General features: G+C 31.2%; 1 protein-coding gene across 1 annotated transcript; it reads left to right on the top strand.

The window, feature by feature from the left end:
- Window positions 1-4,578: 4,578 nt before the first annotated feature.
- On the top strand, window positions 4,579-19,600 carry LOC139501612 (uncharacterized). The gene is made up of 2 exons (XM_071290730.1): window positions 4,579-7,083; window positions 16,555-19,600. Exons 1-2 carry the CDS (start codon window positions 7,016-7,018, stop codon window positions 17,264-17,266), a joined length of 780 nt encoding a protein of 259 aa, XP_071146831.1. The 5' UTR covers window positions 4,579-7,015; the 3' UTR covers window positions 17,267-19,600.
- The last annotated feature ends 378 nt before the right edge of the window (window positions 19,601-19,978 follow it).

Raw genomic sequence — 19,978 nt, 5'->3', positions numbered from 1 at the left:
TATGGTGTTCGAGAACCTGCATGCATGTAACATTTGTGTGGTTCTATCTATGTTCCTTTGAGGTGGTCATTTCCTACTTAGGTTTGTCCTCATAGAAATGAAAAATTGTTCAGGATCTTCCCAGTATCATTGATAAAAGATTTTGTTTGTAATTAATGTGGAAATTTAATATATATTATGGTTTTAAGCGACGATGATATACCAGATAAAGCAGAGTCCAATACAGATGCTGATCAATCCTATAAACTGATTAAAATTCTTTTAGATATATGAACAGGATTGAAGGACAAACGGATTAAAAAAATGTTTATACTTACTAACATGACCGGTATCACAGTGTAGATACTATTCTGTACGCTATCCGGAAGTCGCGATTTTCGAAGCGAGAACTTTGTGGATCACATTTTAAATTTGATGGGTATACTGAATTAAACGGTAAGTTGATCATCTGTACATTGCTTAATGATTAATTCAGCTGACATCGATATTCTCAAATGGTTTAGAATTAAATTCCGCACATTCATTATTCGTATCTTTGCCTTAATCAAGAGATTTTCAATTGCATCACTAAGAAAAATCAGTCGGCGAACCTAACAACAATTTTTTTACCCTCTTAGTGTACAAATTAACGTAAAAACCTGACTTAATTAACTAAATGAAGTATATTTCAAGTGGTGGTAAAAGTTTCAACCAGATCTTTGAAGCCAGAAATAAGAAAATTACACTTGTTTGAATTTCTCACTGTACGACCAGTCTCGCTTGTATATTCTAAAACTGTATGATCAGTCTTTATGTCACTGTATTCTAGTAGTGATTTCAAAGTTATTTACGATACATTAGAAGGTGGCATTTTTCTAAATAACACAAATATATTTTAATACATTCACATCCTGAAAACTAATGAAACATGTTTTAGCTTGATAGGGTGTACTCGACTTATTACATTAAGTATAAGGATGTTTAAATGTTGCTAATATAAGAGAAAGGTTTGATGTATACTAGTATATAAGTTTCAGAAATGTCCTCCGTTATTCTTAAAATTGTACAAAAACAGATTGAGTTGTTATATAAAAATGCATGCATTTACACACATTCGAGACCGTACTGTATATATCACAGTTCCTTCACTTTGTTTAAGATGTAGAGCTGTCTCAATTGTACACCACTTTGTCAAGCGAGGGGTTATAGTGATAAAGAAGTCCGTCTTTCCGTTCGTCCGTTGGACCGGTACAATATCTTTCGCCGGTTTTGTAAGCGCATCTTCTCATAAACCAGTTAATATACAATGGGGGTTCCGGTCATTTTTAAATGGAGAGGGGGTCCAATCCAGGAGAAAAGGGGATTCCAAATATATGTTCCCATACAAATGCATTGATAGTTAAAAAATGCTTTCAAACTGCCGGATCCCCTTTTTTTGAATCCGTCACTGATATAACTATAAATTAATCTTATTCGGTTTCCTTATCATAAATGATAATGACTGTATTGTGCACCGTCTATTTCGAATTTTAGTAAAAACCTTTTATGGGGTTGCTTTATATAAGATACGGACTTGAACATTGCATTATATGGGGGCACCCATCAGGTATTTCCAACACCTCCTAAACCAATCATTAAAGTTTTCTGAAATTGCTCCATTTTTACTCGACTAATGCATTATGGACCTTCTATTTCTGTAAACTTACCAAAATTATATGACATGAATTATCCCCTTGCGCAAAGCTGTCTTTATCCATTTTTTTGTTATTTTAAAAGAGACAAGCTTGATTTATGTTATCATCAATTGGTCAACGGCGGACGGTGTAAATAATCTTTAAAAATGTAATAGCTAAACAGTTAACTGTAACAATACACTATTACAAAGTCCACAAGCGAATCATGCATTACTTTTTAGGCATTTGATTTTAGATTAGACTGATGGAACAAAACTACAATTATTTTGCCGTCTAAAAAATTCATCAGAAATATATTTGTATTGTCTGATGAAAGTAATTACATGTTATAGTTCCCTGGATAGTTCATAATATCACATATACACGTATATACCTTCAAATTGCTGTTGTTTTTTCTTCAAAATCACGACTGGTCATGCAGTGAAAAAATCTGAAATCGCTTCTAGAATACAGTCAGTTCTAGACTGATCGTACAGTAATATATTTTGGGATCCTCAAGGAAAACATTTTTTTATTGGAAATACAAATATTCTAATTAAATACGAAAAGAATATTGAAACAGTATATATTTAACTGTAAACTGATACAAATATTTGCAATAAAAGATTATTTGCTTTGTACTACGAGAGCAAAATTGTCCATCAATTTCACTTTTTTCTACCAAGTTGATGTGATGCACACGTATATTTTATATTCTAATGCATGTTTTTGTTACAGTTACTCATATTTATGATGCTATATATATACCTAAAAGATGTTCAAAGTACTTTGTAGATATAGGAGTAAACAAATGATGAGAAAAGTTACCGTAGGCAAAACCGTCCTGTTAGCCAGTTGGAAATCATCGCTTCGAAAATCGCGACTTCCGGATAGCGTACAGAATAGTATCTACACTGTGGGTATATATATTATTAAGTAAAAAAAAATAATGATCATTTACACTAAGGACTCATCAGCAGGCAGCACATATGTTTAAAAATGTTACAAAACCACCTAGCATCATAATTTTAGTAGCACAAGTATCATTGCATGATATGCTTTTTTATTTGGCTTCTGGACAAAAAATATATCGTTCAAGTGTAAATAAAATGCTGTAATCTCCCCATAAATACTTACATTGAATGGATGGTAAAACTTCTTGTGCTGACAGTTTTAATCATCTTTCTTTCGGCAGAAGATCACGTGCAGATGTGAGTTTGTTAACTTCACAAAAAATGCATTTGCATGCATACCAATGAACTGAGCTCAAAGCAAAGCATGCATGTTAATAATACACTTGGACAAAAAACTCAATCCTGTGATAAACTTTGTTATAGATGACTGTCAATAATGTTCACCCTTCATAACTACCAACATGCCAAACATGGACCAGAAGTCATGAAAGAGACATATTCTTTTTTATTTATATGTACATGTACGTTTTCTTATCCCTGTTAAAACATAAAAAGTTGTGGTAAAAACATTCATTTTCTAGCTAGTATTTCATTCAATAACTTTACCAGTATACTTTACTCAGATGCTTTATATCGAGGCCAGTGGCCCACAGTAGTTCAACTAATCTGAGAATGTTTAGTTGGGACAATTCTTGGGATGAATACTTTAAGCAGAAGATGAATTGGATCGGGTTCTTTGAATTCACATTATTTGTACAACTCTCTCTACTGATGGCATATTTTGGAATTTCTGTCACCTAAATGGTTCGCGAAAATTATATTTTTGATATATAGTAATAATGATGGTAACTAGTCTTTCTGACAGGGTTTATCTGAATTTGACCCACCAGTAAATATTAAGATATATAAGAAGATGTGGAGCGAATAACCAATGTAAAACAAATGGACTAGTTGAACGAGGCACAAGAGTAATTCTTGAAAGTGTTGTTTGTCACTTTGTGTGCCTGAGAAAGTCCATTAAAAAATAACAAAACAATTTGACCTCACCCTCCTTTTGTTAGACGATCAATGCATTTGAATTGGGACATGTGTTTGGAACTCCCCCTTTATCCTGGGTTGGGAAACCTCCTTTTTAAAATGGCTGGATCCGCCCTTGCGACCTGAGATCTTCTCGTTTTTTTTTCTGTATGGTTCATTTTGCTCAGTGTCTCTTTTTTGTGGGCTGTTGTTCGACTTTTGGTCGTTTTTCCTATTTGCAATGGCGATTTCATCTTTTGTTTGAAACTTCGCTTCACTTGTTACTTGATGGTTATTTTCACGCCCCAGACATACTTAACTTCCAAAATGGAAAGAGACAGCAACATTACCAAGCCCGCCTCCAAACACCAAAGAAATGATTAATTCCCAACAAAACAAAAATGTGCATCATTATAAACAAATAAAACCGCTAACTTGAAAAATGAACTATTAGAAAGATCTTACTCGTATTCTTGTCAAAACTAAGTTTTTTGTTGTTGTTCTTTTTTGTGTTTTTTTTTTTTGGGGGGGGGGTCTTCCTGATGTTCTGTTCTTTACTATACTGATTAGATTATGATTATCGTTCTTGCATTTTTCAAGCATTTAAAAAAAGAAATAAGTAATAAGAGTCAGTCAATTTCTTATGGTTACTCCGATCCATTTAAAGAAGGGAACTAGAAAATCGGAGTATGCAGTTTCTGAGTTATCAAATAAAGTTCAAGGTCATTGGCGAATCAGGCAACCCATTCTTTTTTATCCACAAACAGGTTGAAATTAACATTTTGATTATTATTCGTATTTATCATGATTGTTTGTTGAATTTTTTTAAGGGGATTCCGAATTCTAACTCTGTTAATTGTGTATATATATTGTGAAGTATACACTTTACGGTCCAAAACTCAATTTTTTTGGTCATGTGATCTCGTGGTATAAAAGAGATTTCGCGCCCGGAAATCATTGCAAATTAAAATAGGTAATTGAAGTGTTAACATGTTTATTTTTTGTTGTTTATTTTTATGTTCGCGATTTCGTAAAACTGATGTAGATGCCAAAAATGAACAAGAATATGGTTGATGTGTACATATTTTGTTAAAAGATGAAACTACAGAGATGTGGACATCTTCATGATTTTGAACTGCTGACAACTTGATCCATTTCATGAGTATAGCTCTATATTGTTTTAAATACCATACAGAGGAGGTTTTATTTTGTATGAAAATCAATAATGGAAAAACACAAAAATAACAAGGAAAAGCAAAGTATGCAGTCCTAATATTTTGATGCTTAATACATGTAACACAAATTTGCTAAATTTTTATCTCAAGCAACACTTAGTTTTCATATTTATGTTGCTTAAGACCTGTTTTTTTGTTTCCCTCCTCTGTGGTATTTAAAATTTCATTGAGAGTTGTGAAACTTATTTTTATGCAATTTTTTTTTATTAATTTTCAAATTTTAATGAACAGTTAGTTTACTTTTAATTTGTTTTGTGCAATTAAAGATTGAAAAATGCAATTTGGAGATAAATATTTTTCTATAATTTCTGGCTTCACAACCCTCAGCAATGATTAAAATATGTTATTTGACAAGTTTTTCTTTAGGACTGATCAAATATTGAGCATATTCAGATTTTGTACAAAGAATTCCTTAAAAAAATGAAATATACATATATATATATAATTGTTGAGAGATATATATGAGATAACTGTCATGATCGTAAATCAAATTAGGTTGAAGATAAAGGGAGAAGAATTCAAACTCAACAAGTCGAAGAGGGACGGACAAAATAATGTCAAAATCACCAACCACTAGCCAAAGAGAGACTTGACAAATTATATGCAAAGTCACTGACCACTAGCCGAAGAGAGACTTGACAAATTATATATGCAAAATCACTGACCACAAGTCGAAGATGATCAGACAAAATAATGGCAAATTCACAGAAATATTAAATCAATACATAACAAACTTAAATCTATGCAAAACAAACCTCTTTAAAACACAGTTAAATGTAATATACATGTACATACAAGCAAAACACTTCTATTTTACAGTATTAAATGCATCTAATTTTTGCTGTGTTTATAATCATTTGTAGTATAAATGAATATTTATACCAAATACTACTGGCTGGAGATGTTTTAAGCTGTTGTAGAAAGTTTGGAGATTACTGAAAAGCTACAATATTTAAGAATTGAAGGCTTCTTTTTGTAACTTCATTGGGGTGTTAAAGCTTTGACCGAAGTACATTTTGTTACCGCGCTTCATGCATGCTTCATACTAAAAATGTGCGCATGTTCAACGCTTTTACAACCCTATGAAGTTACAAAAAGAAGCATTCAATACTTATAATTACATTTTTTAGCTACAATGTATGATCATGAAAACACGAATTTTATAATTGTTTTACTTAATTCACCTATGCACTTTATTGTGGGACCACATGAATGAAAAGTTTTATTGAGTTATGCAATTGCTTAAGGAATAACATGTGATGTGCAGTTAGCCAATCATAATAAAGTATTATAATGAAACATACATCTTATGTAATTATATTGAATGATAGCTGATGTACTTTTTATATAGTGTTGTCTGTCCTTGGACTACATGTTCATCAAAGAAATAATGCATCAGTTTTAGGAGGAGGAATATCTTATTCAAAAATTTCTTAGAATAAATATAAATAATTTGGGATAATTTTTCATTTAAATTCTTTATTTTGTGCTTAAAAATAAAAAATAGAAATAGTAAAAATTGATAATTTTGAAATTTGTACGTTCAAATTTTAATATTTATAACAATCTGCAATTGTTTACAAAAACGATGAATTAGTAATTTTCTAATTTATGGTCATTAAATTGGTAATTAAATAGTTTTAAAATTTTATTTAACAGTCATTTCAGTAGATATGTAGACTTTGGTCAATAGAATTATTTGAATACGTATTTTTATTGGTTTCTTTTTTTTTGAGAAAATTACATTTTTTTTGTGTAAAGAGAATTCCTCTTCTCCTTCAGTTACTGTGGTGTTGGGTTTATACAAAACAGGATGAACTGCCATAGGATTGGTTGAATGCAGTGGTCAGGTGGTCATGTCTTTAGAAGCAATCCTTGAATTTAAATAATTTTTTGTTTCTTTTCAGTTTTGCTCTTTTTTTTGTCACATTTTTTTAAAAATCTATCTTTATTTTGGTTTGGTTGATCAATTAATTATCTTTTTTGGGTTGAGAAAATTCATATTTTTATCAACTTTTTAAGGGTGCGTGTTTAAATTTGTTATAAACAAGTAAAAACTTAACAATAAGTGGTTAGATTTAAGGATTGTTTCATATATTTCTTAGATTGTATTTTTTCATGAACAAATTTTCACCATTGGTTTCAATTTTTGTTTTCAGCCCACATATAGAGAATACATAGCGAATAACATAAAGACATGGCCATGAACGCAGTAAACGACTTAGTAGTAGTTTTAGGAAACGGCCTACCTCCAGTTGCTCCACGGTAAGTTATATTATTTTACAATTTCGTTTCATAGAAAAATGTAACCTCAATGAATTAGTAAACAAGCAAAAAGTGGTACTGACCAGTAGATTATTGCACATTCTTGTGAAAAAGCTGAAATGAGTGCTACATTGTATGTAAGGTCTCTTGATACATAGTTCAAGGGTGCAAAATAAACTCCCTACAGAAACACACAAAACTTATATTGGTATTTTGCACCCATGTTCATTCTCAGTTTAATTTCTGTGTTTAAATGTTTTAAAACTTTAATAGTTTTTATAAACTATACTGGATTTCTACCAAACTTGGACAGAAGCTTGTTTATGATCATAAGATAGTACCCAGATGTAAATTTTGTAAAAATAAAATCCATTTTTTCCCTATTTTACTTATAAATGGACTTAGATTATATGCCAGGAAACAACACATTCACTGTCGTTAACGTTTTTAAAATTTTAACTTTTATTTGTATTTTACTTATAAATAGACTTAGTTTTTCTTCAAGTTAACATTACATACAGTCTACAGTTAAAGTTTATAAAACATATATAAGATTCATAAACATAAAAAAAAAGTGTGGGCACTGCATATTGATAATTGCCAAGACATATACCACTGTATAAGAAAGTTTACATGAATTCATTTCTTTTTTCATCTCAGTTTCACCTAAATTAAAAAGTGTTGGTTACATATGTATAACAGTTGTTAGAAATCAAATCTGGTCAAGATAATCACGGGACCTAGACTCAAAGTGAACAAATTTTTTTTATTTTGGATTAGGTTATCTAATGTTCTTTTTTTTGTGTTATTTTAAAAAGTGCTCTTTTCTTAGTTTAGTTTAAACATATACTTACATTTGATTGGGAAACAAGTTGTTGCAACTTATATTAATCCCTTTCCACACTTTAGACACTCTTGGATGTTTTTAAAATATGTACATGATTGGGCGTTCATGAAAAAATTCATCTCAAAATTTACAAATCTTTTTTACCATTGTTAAGACTTCTGAACTTCTGACAAATTCACCCAGCCCAACCAAAAAAAGCATTTATGATTAATATGTCAACAGTATTGAGTGAGGGAAAAAAAAAGGTTTTAACAATGCTTTCACTATCAAACTTTTTCTTTGATGTAGATTTTTATTTTAAGAAGAAATATAGGGAACAATTCAACAGTTTAAGTGGAAAAAAATCAAATGTTTAACAAATTGTTTTAAAAGATTTAAAAGAATATCAGACATAAATTTGTTATTTTGCTTAAGGTCTAGAAAATATGTGGACTCAATTTACAAGTTTCGTTTGTTGTCTCCCCTTTAAACAAAATATTGCTTCAACAATTCATTTGATTTTAAACAAAATAGAGTTGACCGAAATAAAAAAAGTTGTCAGTATGGATCTATTCAAGTTGATTATTTAGCAGCATTGGCTAATTTTATGACTTGTGAACCAATATAAAAGTTTGAATATTTCATGGGTTATATCTCCTTTAACTTGTCAATATTAAACAAATAATATTTGACATGGAAATATTGACTTATTAAAGTCTATAATTAATTTTCAAAATTGGCTAACTTCATGACCCATGTATACACAGTACATGTATATAAAAAGCTCAAAGAACTGCATAAAATTGTGACAACTTTTGTCTTCTAAAAAGGATTATGAAAGTACAAAAATGGACAGTCAGTATTCGACTTCATCAAAATTATCTCCCCATTATGCCAGCTAATTTTTACAATCATCAAACTGGAAGCCATTGTATGGATAAATGGCTGCTAGTTTAGCTCATGAAAACTGATAAAACATTTTCCACATACATGTAGCACCATTATGATCCTAATATATGCCAGTTGTATTTTAAATGTATCCATTAGCTATTTAGCATCATTTCTGCATTTAGTCAACTTAGGACTATTGTCTGAAGGGCCAAGTGTCTCAGCTTTTCTCAACACTTGGCATCTGTCGTCTGGTCCGTTGTCATCGTTAACTTTTCACATTTTGAACTTCTTCTAGATAACCACTCAATGGAATGGCACCAAATGTGGCATGAATGTTCCTTATGAGGGGCTAACCATGTGTTGTTACTTTGTAGCCGATCCATCATCGAAGATGGCGGCCAGCGGGGGACTTAGTTTAACAAAGGACCTCATGGGAAATACATACAAATATCTTCTTTTAGAGAACTACTGAATGGAATGAAACCAAACATGACATGAATGTTCTTTATGAGATGCTGACCAAGTTTTGTTACTTTGTAGCCGATCCATTATCAAAGATGGCCACCAGCAGGGGACTTAATTAAACATAGGACCCTATGGAAAAAACATACAAATGTCTGAATGGTATGAATGCAAACAAAGCAATATTAAACCAAATTTGGCCTCAAACATCATTATAAGTTTCTGTTACAATTTTTCCATTTTTCCATATTATTTCAAAATCCCAAGTAGAATCAGGTGAACGACACAGTCTCCTGAGAGCCTCTAGTTTTAATAGCTTGCCATTCGCCGGAAATATTTTCCTTATGCAAAGGGACCTTAGCTTGAACCTGCTCCTAAAAATCTAGTGATCGCAATAAGCATGGATCTGTCAGTGAAATAAGCTATTATATGATTGTACATGTTAAACATGTGCTCAATACCCATGCTTTTTTGTTGATTGTTGACAAACGGGTGTCAATCGTGAAACTGCGGCTTCACAACACGAACTTTAATTACCTGCCATATTTTCACAACACTGACTGAACGGAAAAAAATTGACGATTGTACGAAATTTATGCGCTAAAAAATGATAAAATTGTACACAAAAGACTAAGTTCATCATGTATATGCATTGGTTCAAGAATTGGAATGATATTATTTTTCATCTTGTCTCTCGTTTCATATGACTTTAACATTAAAAAAACTTTCTTAAACTATCCTAGATTTGTACCAAACTTGGACAGAAGCTTGTTTATGAGTATAAGCAGGGGGGATCGTAAAAGGGGGGGGGGGGGTTCCAACTATATGCTCCCATTCAAATGCATTGATCGTCCCCAAAAAAGGAGGGGTTCTAACAAATTTTACCATTCTTGAGTTATGTCCCTTTATAATGTTATATCATCTAAGTCTCATGGACAAATTCTTCATTTATTTGTAGTTTACATTTAAAATCTTTGATTAAAATTAATTAGACATCAATATTCTCATAGAATTTTATAAAATGTTGACAGATGCTTACAATACTGCATGCATGATTTGGGGAACATTTATAAGGAACATTTTTTTTGTAATTTTTGTTGAGTCTTTAACATTTTGTTGTGGAAGATAGATGTAGAAATCCTATATAATCCAACTGTGGTCCTACCTTTAAGACTTTGTTTATAGTTCATTAAGATTTAAGATTAAATTTTAACATTAAACAAGAGAAACATTTTACAACATCACAGGCAAAGCACAGGGTTTTATTTTAGAAAGGTTTTAACTGGATTTTCAAATGTTGGTTATTGATATGGGGATTTATGGGGGTTGGTCAGGCGGGCAGCCGCCAAATGTTGTCCGTGCACTTACTCAAGAACTGTTCAACCAAAGCTTTTGTTATTTGAATATGTTGTTACTGACAACCAAATTGAGGTCAAGTTCAATAATGATGATTTTGACTTTTCCTGTTTTAGGAGTTATGGTTCTTGAAAGATTGAAAAATGTATTTCCAATCGTGTCATGCATTTACTCATTAACACCGTTCAAGCAAAGCTTTTCAAATTTATATGTGGTGTTACTGATGACAAAATGGGTCAAGTAGTATAATGAGGATTTTTGCTTTTATCTATCAGGAGTTACAGTTCTTGAAATATTAAAAAAATTGTGTTTCCAGTTGTGTCTGCATGTACTGATGAACCATTCAACCAATGCTTATTACGACCACGATAAAACCCATGCTGTATCAAATATTTAATCACAATTCAAATTGAGAGCTGTTTTAAGCTTAAATGTTGTTTATACACTTGCTCAACTGTTCAGGGTTTGATCTCTGCAGTGGATGCTGTCTCTTGTTTTCATTGTTTCCCACTATCCACCAACTAAGAAGATTGATTGATGAAAATGAATAAATTTTGTCTCCAAAAAATACCCTGACTAAAATATTTTCCAAGTTGCAAATAGATATATACTAGAGGGGCAGAGAATAGTCTTATTTATTTATGACGTATCCATATTGTTTTCTTTCAAACTGGCCAATATAATGAGTAACCAAAGACTCTTTATCCAGGTCAGGATACAGATGAAATGTTTTGTACATTTTACCTATCAGAAAATGTATGCCCAATAATTCTAGCATTGATCAAGTTCAAGATTTATAAGTACCGTTAAAATCGTTAAATAAGCCGCAGGTTATTTTCTCTGTCTACTGTCCCTGCTTGTTATACTCAGGTGCGCCTTATGTATGTATTTTTTTCTGTTTTCAGGACGAGCGTGAAAAAAAAAATATCTGGATTTTTTTTCTGGAGACAGTCAGATTGTCAATTAAGTGCTTGCAGTGACTTGATAAATTGTTAATGTGGCATATTTTGTTATGAATAAATATATTTACTTTATCGTTTGTTCTTTATTTCATTCAATCATTGTTGGTTTAGGAAGTTGATAACCATGTGTTCGTGTTCATTTTATAAACAAAGGTAGTCTTTTGAATGCAAAACTGCCCATATTAAGATAATTGAATAAAAAACACAGCAACAATTTGCCCCTTTATCATTATATGATAGGATGATAAACTTGGGACCTGGAGAGAGACTGAGTAAATATCTGGCATAATGGTGATACCCAACACTACAGGGAGATAACTCTGTAAAATGTTGAATTGTTTATATCTATTGACTTAAGCTCCCTTTCGATTTTTATAAATTTCAGATTTTTCATTTCCATGTTATGAAGTTTTATCCTTAAATCTGGGGTGATTTTCTAGTTTTCAGACAAACACTCAAAAACGATTCCATCAACTTTTCTGAAAAATTGGTGAATTGTTAATATATCTATTGACGTATGCTATGGGCGTATCAGGAGCGTGCTTATAGCGCAGCTCTATTTATATTTTTTTCAAAGGGTCAAAGTTAATATTGTGTCAAAATTTTATGAAAATTAATCACGCCAAATTAATTTTAGTCAAGGTGTTGGGTACAAGCTTAAGGGGACTTTACTAAGGCATTCTGATGTAGAAGTTTTGTGTTCAAATGTCTTTGTACATGTATAAGCAGACATGCCAAAAATAACATGTAAAGTAAAGACACATCAGTTTTGAAATCAACAACTGTTGACCTCCAGAGGTTAAGTTATTTGTTTTGTAGGGTTGCTGTTTCATTGTTGTTCATCCTTTATGTATTTTTTTTATTGATATGCTGAAGATAGACCTGTTCCCCAAGATACATTAATTGAAATTAAAAAAATCAACTATTTTTTTTTTTTATATAGGGGAAACTTAATTTTTATACGACGGTTTACAGGACGTATTATGGTATACCATTGTCTGTCCGTCCTTCATCAACATGTTGGACATTAACTCAAAAGCTCTTGAACCAATTTGCATAAATCTTGTATTTACGTGATATTATATATTTTTATAAATTTTAGATTATATGTTTTAAGAGTTATTGGGTTTTATAAATTAAAAAAGGGAGATTTTCCAGTTTTCATATAATAACTCAAGAATGCTTTCACCAACTTGCAAGAAATTGTGGTGAATTGTTTATATCTGTTAACGTGAGTTCCCTTTTGATTTTTATAAATGATAGATTTTAAGTTTCTGAGTTGCAGGGTTTTATTCATAAAAAGGGGGTATTTTCCAGTTTTCGAGGAAAAAAAGTTCAATGCGTTCAGCAATTCTTATGAAACTAAAGTGAATTATTTATATCTATTGATGTAAGCTCTCTTGATTTTTATAAATTTCTTTTTATTGATATTGAGATCAAATTTAACTTTAATTGTTGAGTCTGACAACAGATTTACTAAGTATTGAGCAACAGCACAGTGTATTACACAACAGCAAAAATCTTTAATTGAATATAATTTTTATAACTGATTTCAAGTTCTTTGACTACATTTATTCAGGGTTCAGGGTTGGACCTCTGCAGGTGTACCTAGTTGTTCTCAGAGAAGCATTTTATTCCCTTATGGAGGAAACATTAAACAATAGAATTGGTAATGATTCAATGAGAGTAATTCATTTTATAAATTGCACAGAAAAATAACAAATAAAAAGACGATAGGGGTCACATGCCTTACTTACTATTCAATTTGTCCTGTAAATTTTGATACAATTATCTCCCCTTGATTTTAAAAAGATTTTTCTGAAAACGACACTTATTTTTTTTGTGATAGTTAAACCTTTATTTCATGTTTAAGATGGTCAAATTATTATCATTAAACTTTCAAAATTTCAAAATTTCATGTACAGTCAGAGACTCCCCTTCTTTTTCTGTCAATTATAAGCAAATATTCTGTATACTGTGGATTCATTATTATTGTTGGATACAAGTTTTTGTGGTTTTGTAGCATTTACCATTGTACCACAAATCAAATGTTCAACAAATTACAAATTTTCTATAGGGTTTGCATGGAAAGACTGGCAAAACCACGAAATCAAATATCCATGAAAAAGCAAGCTTTCCTTAATACATGAAAATTGGTACCCACTAAAATAAATAAATCCACAGCTACATTAACATATTAGTATTTTAAAGTTAGCAGTTAAACTTCCTTGTTTGGTTCTTAAATGTTTTGATTTGAGTGCCTCTGATGAGTAATTGTATGGATAAAATATGGTGTTTTTTTATTGTGGCTCCCAGGCCCATAGCCAGGAATTTTCAAGGGGGGGGGGGGGGGGGGGGTCGTTGGACTCATGAACTCGACTTTAACAGTCACAATTTGAACAACCCCCCTGGCTACGGGTATGGTTCCCCTTTAAAATGTTTGCCTCATGAACATGGTCACCATGATCAGAATTGGAAATGTTAAAGAATGGTTCTTTAATGTTTTTCCAGCTATTCTTTATATTATCTAGATATAAATGGTATGATTGCCATTAATACAAATATTAACACCTTAGAATAAAGATAGCTGGACTATTAATAGAGATCTCTTTTTATATATAACCTTCAAAAAACAACAAAATCCTATGCTGAAGTGTTATATCTGAAAGTCCAAGATGACAAAATATGAAACAATTTTGTTGAATAGCCTGATTTAGAAGACAGTAACATTATGAATTAAAAACAATGACAATCACAGGATTAAAGATTTTTTAAGGTGCAGTGTGGGTTGGAAGTATTTGAGAAAGAAATATTCTGGCCAGTGGGCAAAACTGGAAATAGAATTAACATGAATATTCTTTCCAAACAAATACAGGATACAGCTGTGTACTAAAATAGAAATGAATAATTGCGTTTGCAAAAAAAACATAAATATGCAAAAAAATACAAAAAAAAAAAAAAATACTCCTCAGCTTTCTTGTCAATCTAATTAAAAACCGATCTCTCATCGCTCCTGTTTCTGATATGTCGCGTGGGAGATCTAACGAAACCGGCTTTGAGGTCACATGTGAGTGAACTAAAAGTTATGAATTTATAATGATATTCAAATGAGTTGACGACCTATTAATAAGCCAATCAAAAAAGTTTATGAATTATTTTGACTGACGATTTTGTCGTAAATAAAATGAGTTACATCCCTTTACCTTACGTTAAACTTCCAAGATCGTGGAAGACTCAATTTCATTGGTTGAAAAAGACACACCTACGAGGTCACTCACATGTGACCTCAAAGCGGGTTTTGTTAGATCTCCCACGCGACATATCAGAAAACGGGAGCTATGAGAGATCGGTTTTTAATTAGATTGCTTTCTTGTGAAAGACTATTTGCAGAAATGTTCCTAAATAATTGTCACAGTTCAGAATATGCCTTATAAACTGGAATTTAAACCTTTAAGGTGATCTTTTCACTTACACCAAATTAATTTATTATGACAACTTATATAGCCTAAAACAATGGAACACTAAATCACTTATATGAGGTTATAATTTTCATTTTGGGTACAGACAGGGAAAGCAGGATGTTTGATGCCATTTCAAAATGGCTAAAATTTCAAACTACAATATATTGTCATAATGAAGCACATATATATATTTATATTTCTCTAATTCTAAGCTGATTTATCGTTTTCCTAATCTGTTGATTATTTTTATTTAATCAACATGTGGTTCATTTGATCTCAGCTATTCATTGGTCAAATTTCGATTATGACGTCACATTTTCTTGCTTTCCTCTGAATTTCTTATTGTGACTTTATTAAAAAAAGGCGTCTAATGATGTTGTATAGAAAGATCACATCTTTTACAGATCAATGCAGAAAAAGGAATAATTAAGTTTGCTTCCATTATAGCATAAAAATCCCTAGAGAAACTGATTCCACCACTAAATCTTGTGTTATACTATATTTATCAACTCTTGACAGTTAAATTTTAAATATTAAAAATTGATAATTTAACTGCCTCTAGTGGATAAATATCATATCACACTTGATGGTTCATAATTATAGCTAAATCAATTACCAGATTAATGAAATATACCAATTTTGTGAAAATTTATGTACAAAAAAGGGAAGAAAGATACCAGAGAGACAGTCAAACTCATAAATTGAAAATAAACTGACGACGCCATGGCTAAAAATGAAAAGACAAACAGACAAACAATAGTACACATGACACAACATAGAAAACCAAAGAATAAGCAACACAAACCCCACCAAAAACTAGGGGTGATCTCAGGTGCGCCGGAAGGGTAAGCAGATCCTGCTCCACATGTGGTACAAGTGTATTCATGACATCACAAGTAAGACAAATTGTGACTTGCCACAAACTTAAATGAAAACTTGTTAATATTAGATAGAAGACAATATAACTCGTATATTGACAAAACATCGAATTTACCTTTCTGACTCTGATATTTAGTATGTGGAACTCTTGACTGTTTTTAATTCGCCTTTTCAGAATCTAAAGAACTATGGGTAATCTAATTGCTTGTACACCAAAGTAAAAATAACGTCACATCATTGGTTGAATTCCAATTGTTTAGGACTCTTAACCAATCAAGACGCTTTGGTGTACGCTTTTTTTGCCTGTTTTTTAAATGTTGATGCTTTAAAAAACATGCATGAAAATTTGAAAAAGGCCTATACCTTACTAGCGCCTTGAACTATGAATTCTTATTTTCTGAGTGAACAATTTCTATTTATTTTCTTTGTCACTGTAAATTCAGAATTTGTGATTTTTTTTTAAATGAATAATTTGGTACTTTCGAAAAAAATCACAATTATAAATAGATGCAATAATTTCTGAATTTACAGTATCTCAATGACCTTGTTTCATAATCAATTTGACATGTGATTGATATGATAAAAAAAAGTGGGAAAGCAGAATATGTATTATATTCAATATATTATATTTCAGTGTGAGGACCTACGTGGACAACCAGATGAACAGGCGTCTCCAACGAGTTGGTATGCCATACGGATATGTGGCTCCACGACTAGAGGCACCTCGATGCTCTCGTCGTCTTTTAGGGTTGGAGCCAGAACCAGTTCTTCTCCCAGTTGCGTCTCCTGAGCTGCCAAGAAATGATCAACCTGAACATTTCGAAGCAGTTATTGTACCTCGGGCACGATTATTCTCCGTCATGGTTCCTGAAGCAGCTATGCAAATGGCTGATGACGAGGATGATATGGTTGAGGTTGAGATAGCTGGCGAGGAGCTCTCGGTTCTGGAGGACGAAGAGGTCATCGAGCTGACTCTGCTGTGTGGTATGGACACAACGGTGGAGGAACCAGCCGACTGGTTCCTGGAGAGGACAGTGTCTTTCCTGCCAACAGAGGAGGAGACTGTTTTGTTCGAGGAGGTAGTGGATGAGGATGCAACAACCAACCATGCTGAAGAGACTGTCTGGTATGGTCCTGAAGAGGTTGAGGTTCCAGCCACTCCAGTCACACCGTATGTTGTTATAGGTAATGATGTAGGTGTTCCTTTGGACTGGGAGGTAATCCCTGCTCCAGTGGTTGAGGTTGCTCCTGTCCCTGAGGCAGCTGGGAGGTTTGTTGGGTGGAGACAGGTGGCTAGAGTGCTAGGCTGCCTTGTTACTTCATACCAAACTGTCTCAGCTGTCTAATTTTTTGGTTAATTTTTGGTAAATACATATACATTTTGTATATTTTCTTAAAAAAAGGAAAATTGGAAAAGTATAAATTTTTGCTTTAGTTTAAAAAAAAAGTTTGGAAAAGTATAAATTTTTGTTTAAGTTTAAAAAAAATGTTTGGAAAAGTTAATTTTTGAAACTTGAACTTTTTGTTTTGATTTATGGTCATTCTGTTTATTTTTGAAAGATTTTCATTCTTTGCTAAGTAACACAATTTCTTCAAACTTCAAAAGAATTTTTTTTATAATTTTGGCTATTTAATCATTAAAGGTTTTAAGAAAATATTTTGTTGTAATTTAAATGGCAGTTTTTAATGTTTAATTTACTTTACTTGGAAATTTATAAAGAGTGTGTGTCTGTCTTTTTGTAAGTGACTGTTCTTTTTATCCAACACATGTTAAACTGTCAAAATGGATCACCATAATTATCAGTCAGGTCAAGGTCAATCAGTATAGATATCCAATCATTTCAGGTCAACATTTTCGTTTAAAGTTTGGTCATAAGTTAGAGGTTAAAATTTCAGGTCAACATTGACAAGAAAAGAATGGTCATTACTCCTTTATAGGGTAGAGGTCTACTATAGAGTTAAGATCAAACTATTTGTAAGAATGGTTATATATAAGGTTAAAGATATGCAGTGTTAGGTCAAGGTCAATGTTTACTTCTACAGAATGATTATATCTGTTAGCAGGATCACAGATATGATTAATTGCTTAAAAGCAACAAGCACATGTAAGAAGCATATTCCTGCTAAACAGCTTTAAATATGTGTACTTATTTTCACAAATAAGAACAAAAATAGGTCCCTTCTCCAAGGGTTGACTGGGGTATAGAAATATGGTCATCCCTTGGTCTTCATTTGACCAGCAGTAAAACGCTTGCCAAAGATTAGCCAACGTTTAGTTAATACATAGCCACATCCTGTTAAAATTTAAAATTAAAAAGTTGCATCTAATACCAGAGTAACTTTTAACCCGAAGTGTGACAGAGAAACAAACGAACAGACAGACAAACGAACGGACCAACAAACGGACGAACAGGTAAGACCAGAAAATTTTGATGAAAAATACAAAATATTTCCTTTGACTCCGTTAAAACATTTAAATTGTCACCACCCTTTAGAAAGAAAATGAACATTAAGTCCCCTACATAAATTTCATAGTTTAAATAAACGGAATTTTTTTCTGCAATTTTCACTTCTGGATGAAAGGATAAAATTACCACTTCTGTTTCATTATTCATTGAGAGCATTTATAAAAAAGTACAAGATCAGAAGTAAAACAAAAAATGAAAATATCACTTATTTTCTATTAAACATCCCAAAAATTTCACATTTGTTCATTTTAACCTTGACCACTCTTTTAAAATTTAATAAAATATTAAATAAGGTTTCTGTATCTTAATTTGGCAGCTTCTGATAAATTAAAGAATATATTTGGTATATATATAAATCAATGAGGGGTACTAAACAAACAACAAAAACAAGGCATCTTTAGGTCAACATAGTCTTCAACAAAGATAGGGATCTATACAATTTGTTCAGTGTTTATAGTTTAAAATTCGTCAACAAAATTTACAAAATATCTATTAAGAAAAATGTCGACAAAATTTACTAAATATATAAATATCTATTAAAAGAAAAAAGTCCACAAAATTTACTGAATATTTCTAAAAGAAAAAAGTCGACATAATTAACTAAATATCTATAATGAAAGAAGTCCACAAAATTTACTAAAAAAAGAAAGTCCACAAAATTTACTAAAAAAAGAAAGTCCACAAAATTTACTAAATATCTCTAAAAGAAAAAAGACCACTAAATTTACTAAATATCTCTAAAGAAAAAAGTCCACAAAATTTACTAAATATCTCTAAAAGAAAAAAGTCCACAAAATTTACTAAATATCTATAATGAAAAAAGTCCACAAAATTTACTAAATATCTCTAAAAGAAAAAAGTCCACAAAATTTACTAAATATCTATAATGAAAGAAGTCCACAAAACTTACTAAAAAAAGAAAGTCCACAAAATTAACTAAATATCTATAATGAAAGAAGTCCACAAAATTTACTAAAAAAAGAAAGTCCACAAAATTTACTAAATATCTATAAAGAAAAAAGACCACTAAATTTACTAAATATCTATAATGAAAGAAGTCCACAAAATTTACTAAAAAAAGAAAGTCCACAAAATTAACTAAATATCTCTAAAGAAAAAAGTCCACAAAATTTACTAAATATCTCTAAAAGAAAAAAGGCCACAAAATTTACTAAATATCTATAATGAAAGAAGTCCACAAAATTTACTAAATATCTATAAAGAAAAAAGTCCACAAATTTACCAAATATCTTCAAAGAAAAAAGGCCACAAAATTACTAAATATCTATAAAGAATAAAGTCTACAAAATTTACTAAATATCTATAAAGAAAAAAGTCTGCAAAATTTACTAAATATCTTTAAAAAAAAAATAAAGCAAAATAATTTAGAAAAATTTCTCTTGCAATTAAATAAGTTTAAAATTTTTAATTCAGCAAAAGATTTTGGCTTACAACAACATGATGTGAAAGATATTGCATTATTATAGTGTCTGAGTACAACATTATTACATAACTTGCTGGATTCAAATTTCATTTTTTTTTACAAAAATATAAAGTATATCCAAAGTTAACACTGGCAAGTCAAGTATA

This window comes from Mytilus edulis, chromosome 13 (genome assembly GCF_963676685.1).
Source record: "Mytilus edulis chromosome 13, xbMytEdul2.2, whole genome shotgun sequence".
Taxonomy (NCBI): Eukaryota; Metazoa; Mollusca; class Bivalvia; order Mytilida; family Mytilidae; genus Mytilus; species Mytilus edulis.
This window is presented reverse-complemented; position numbering and strand designations above follow the sequence as displayed.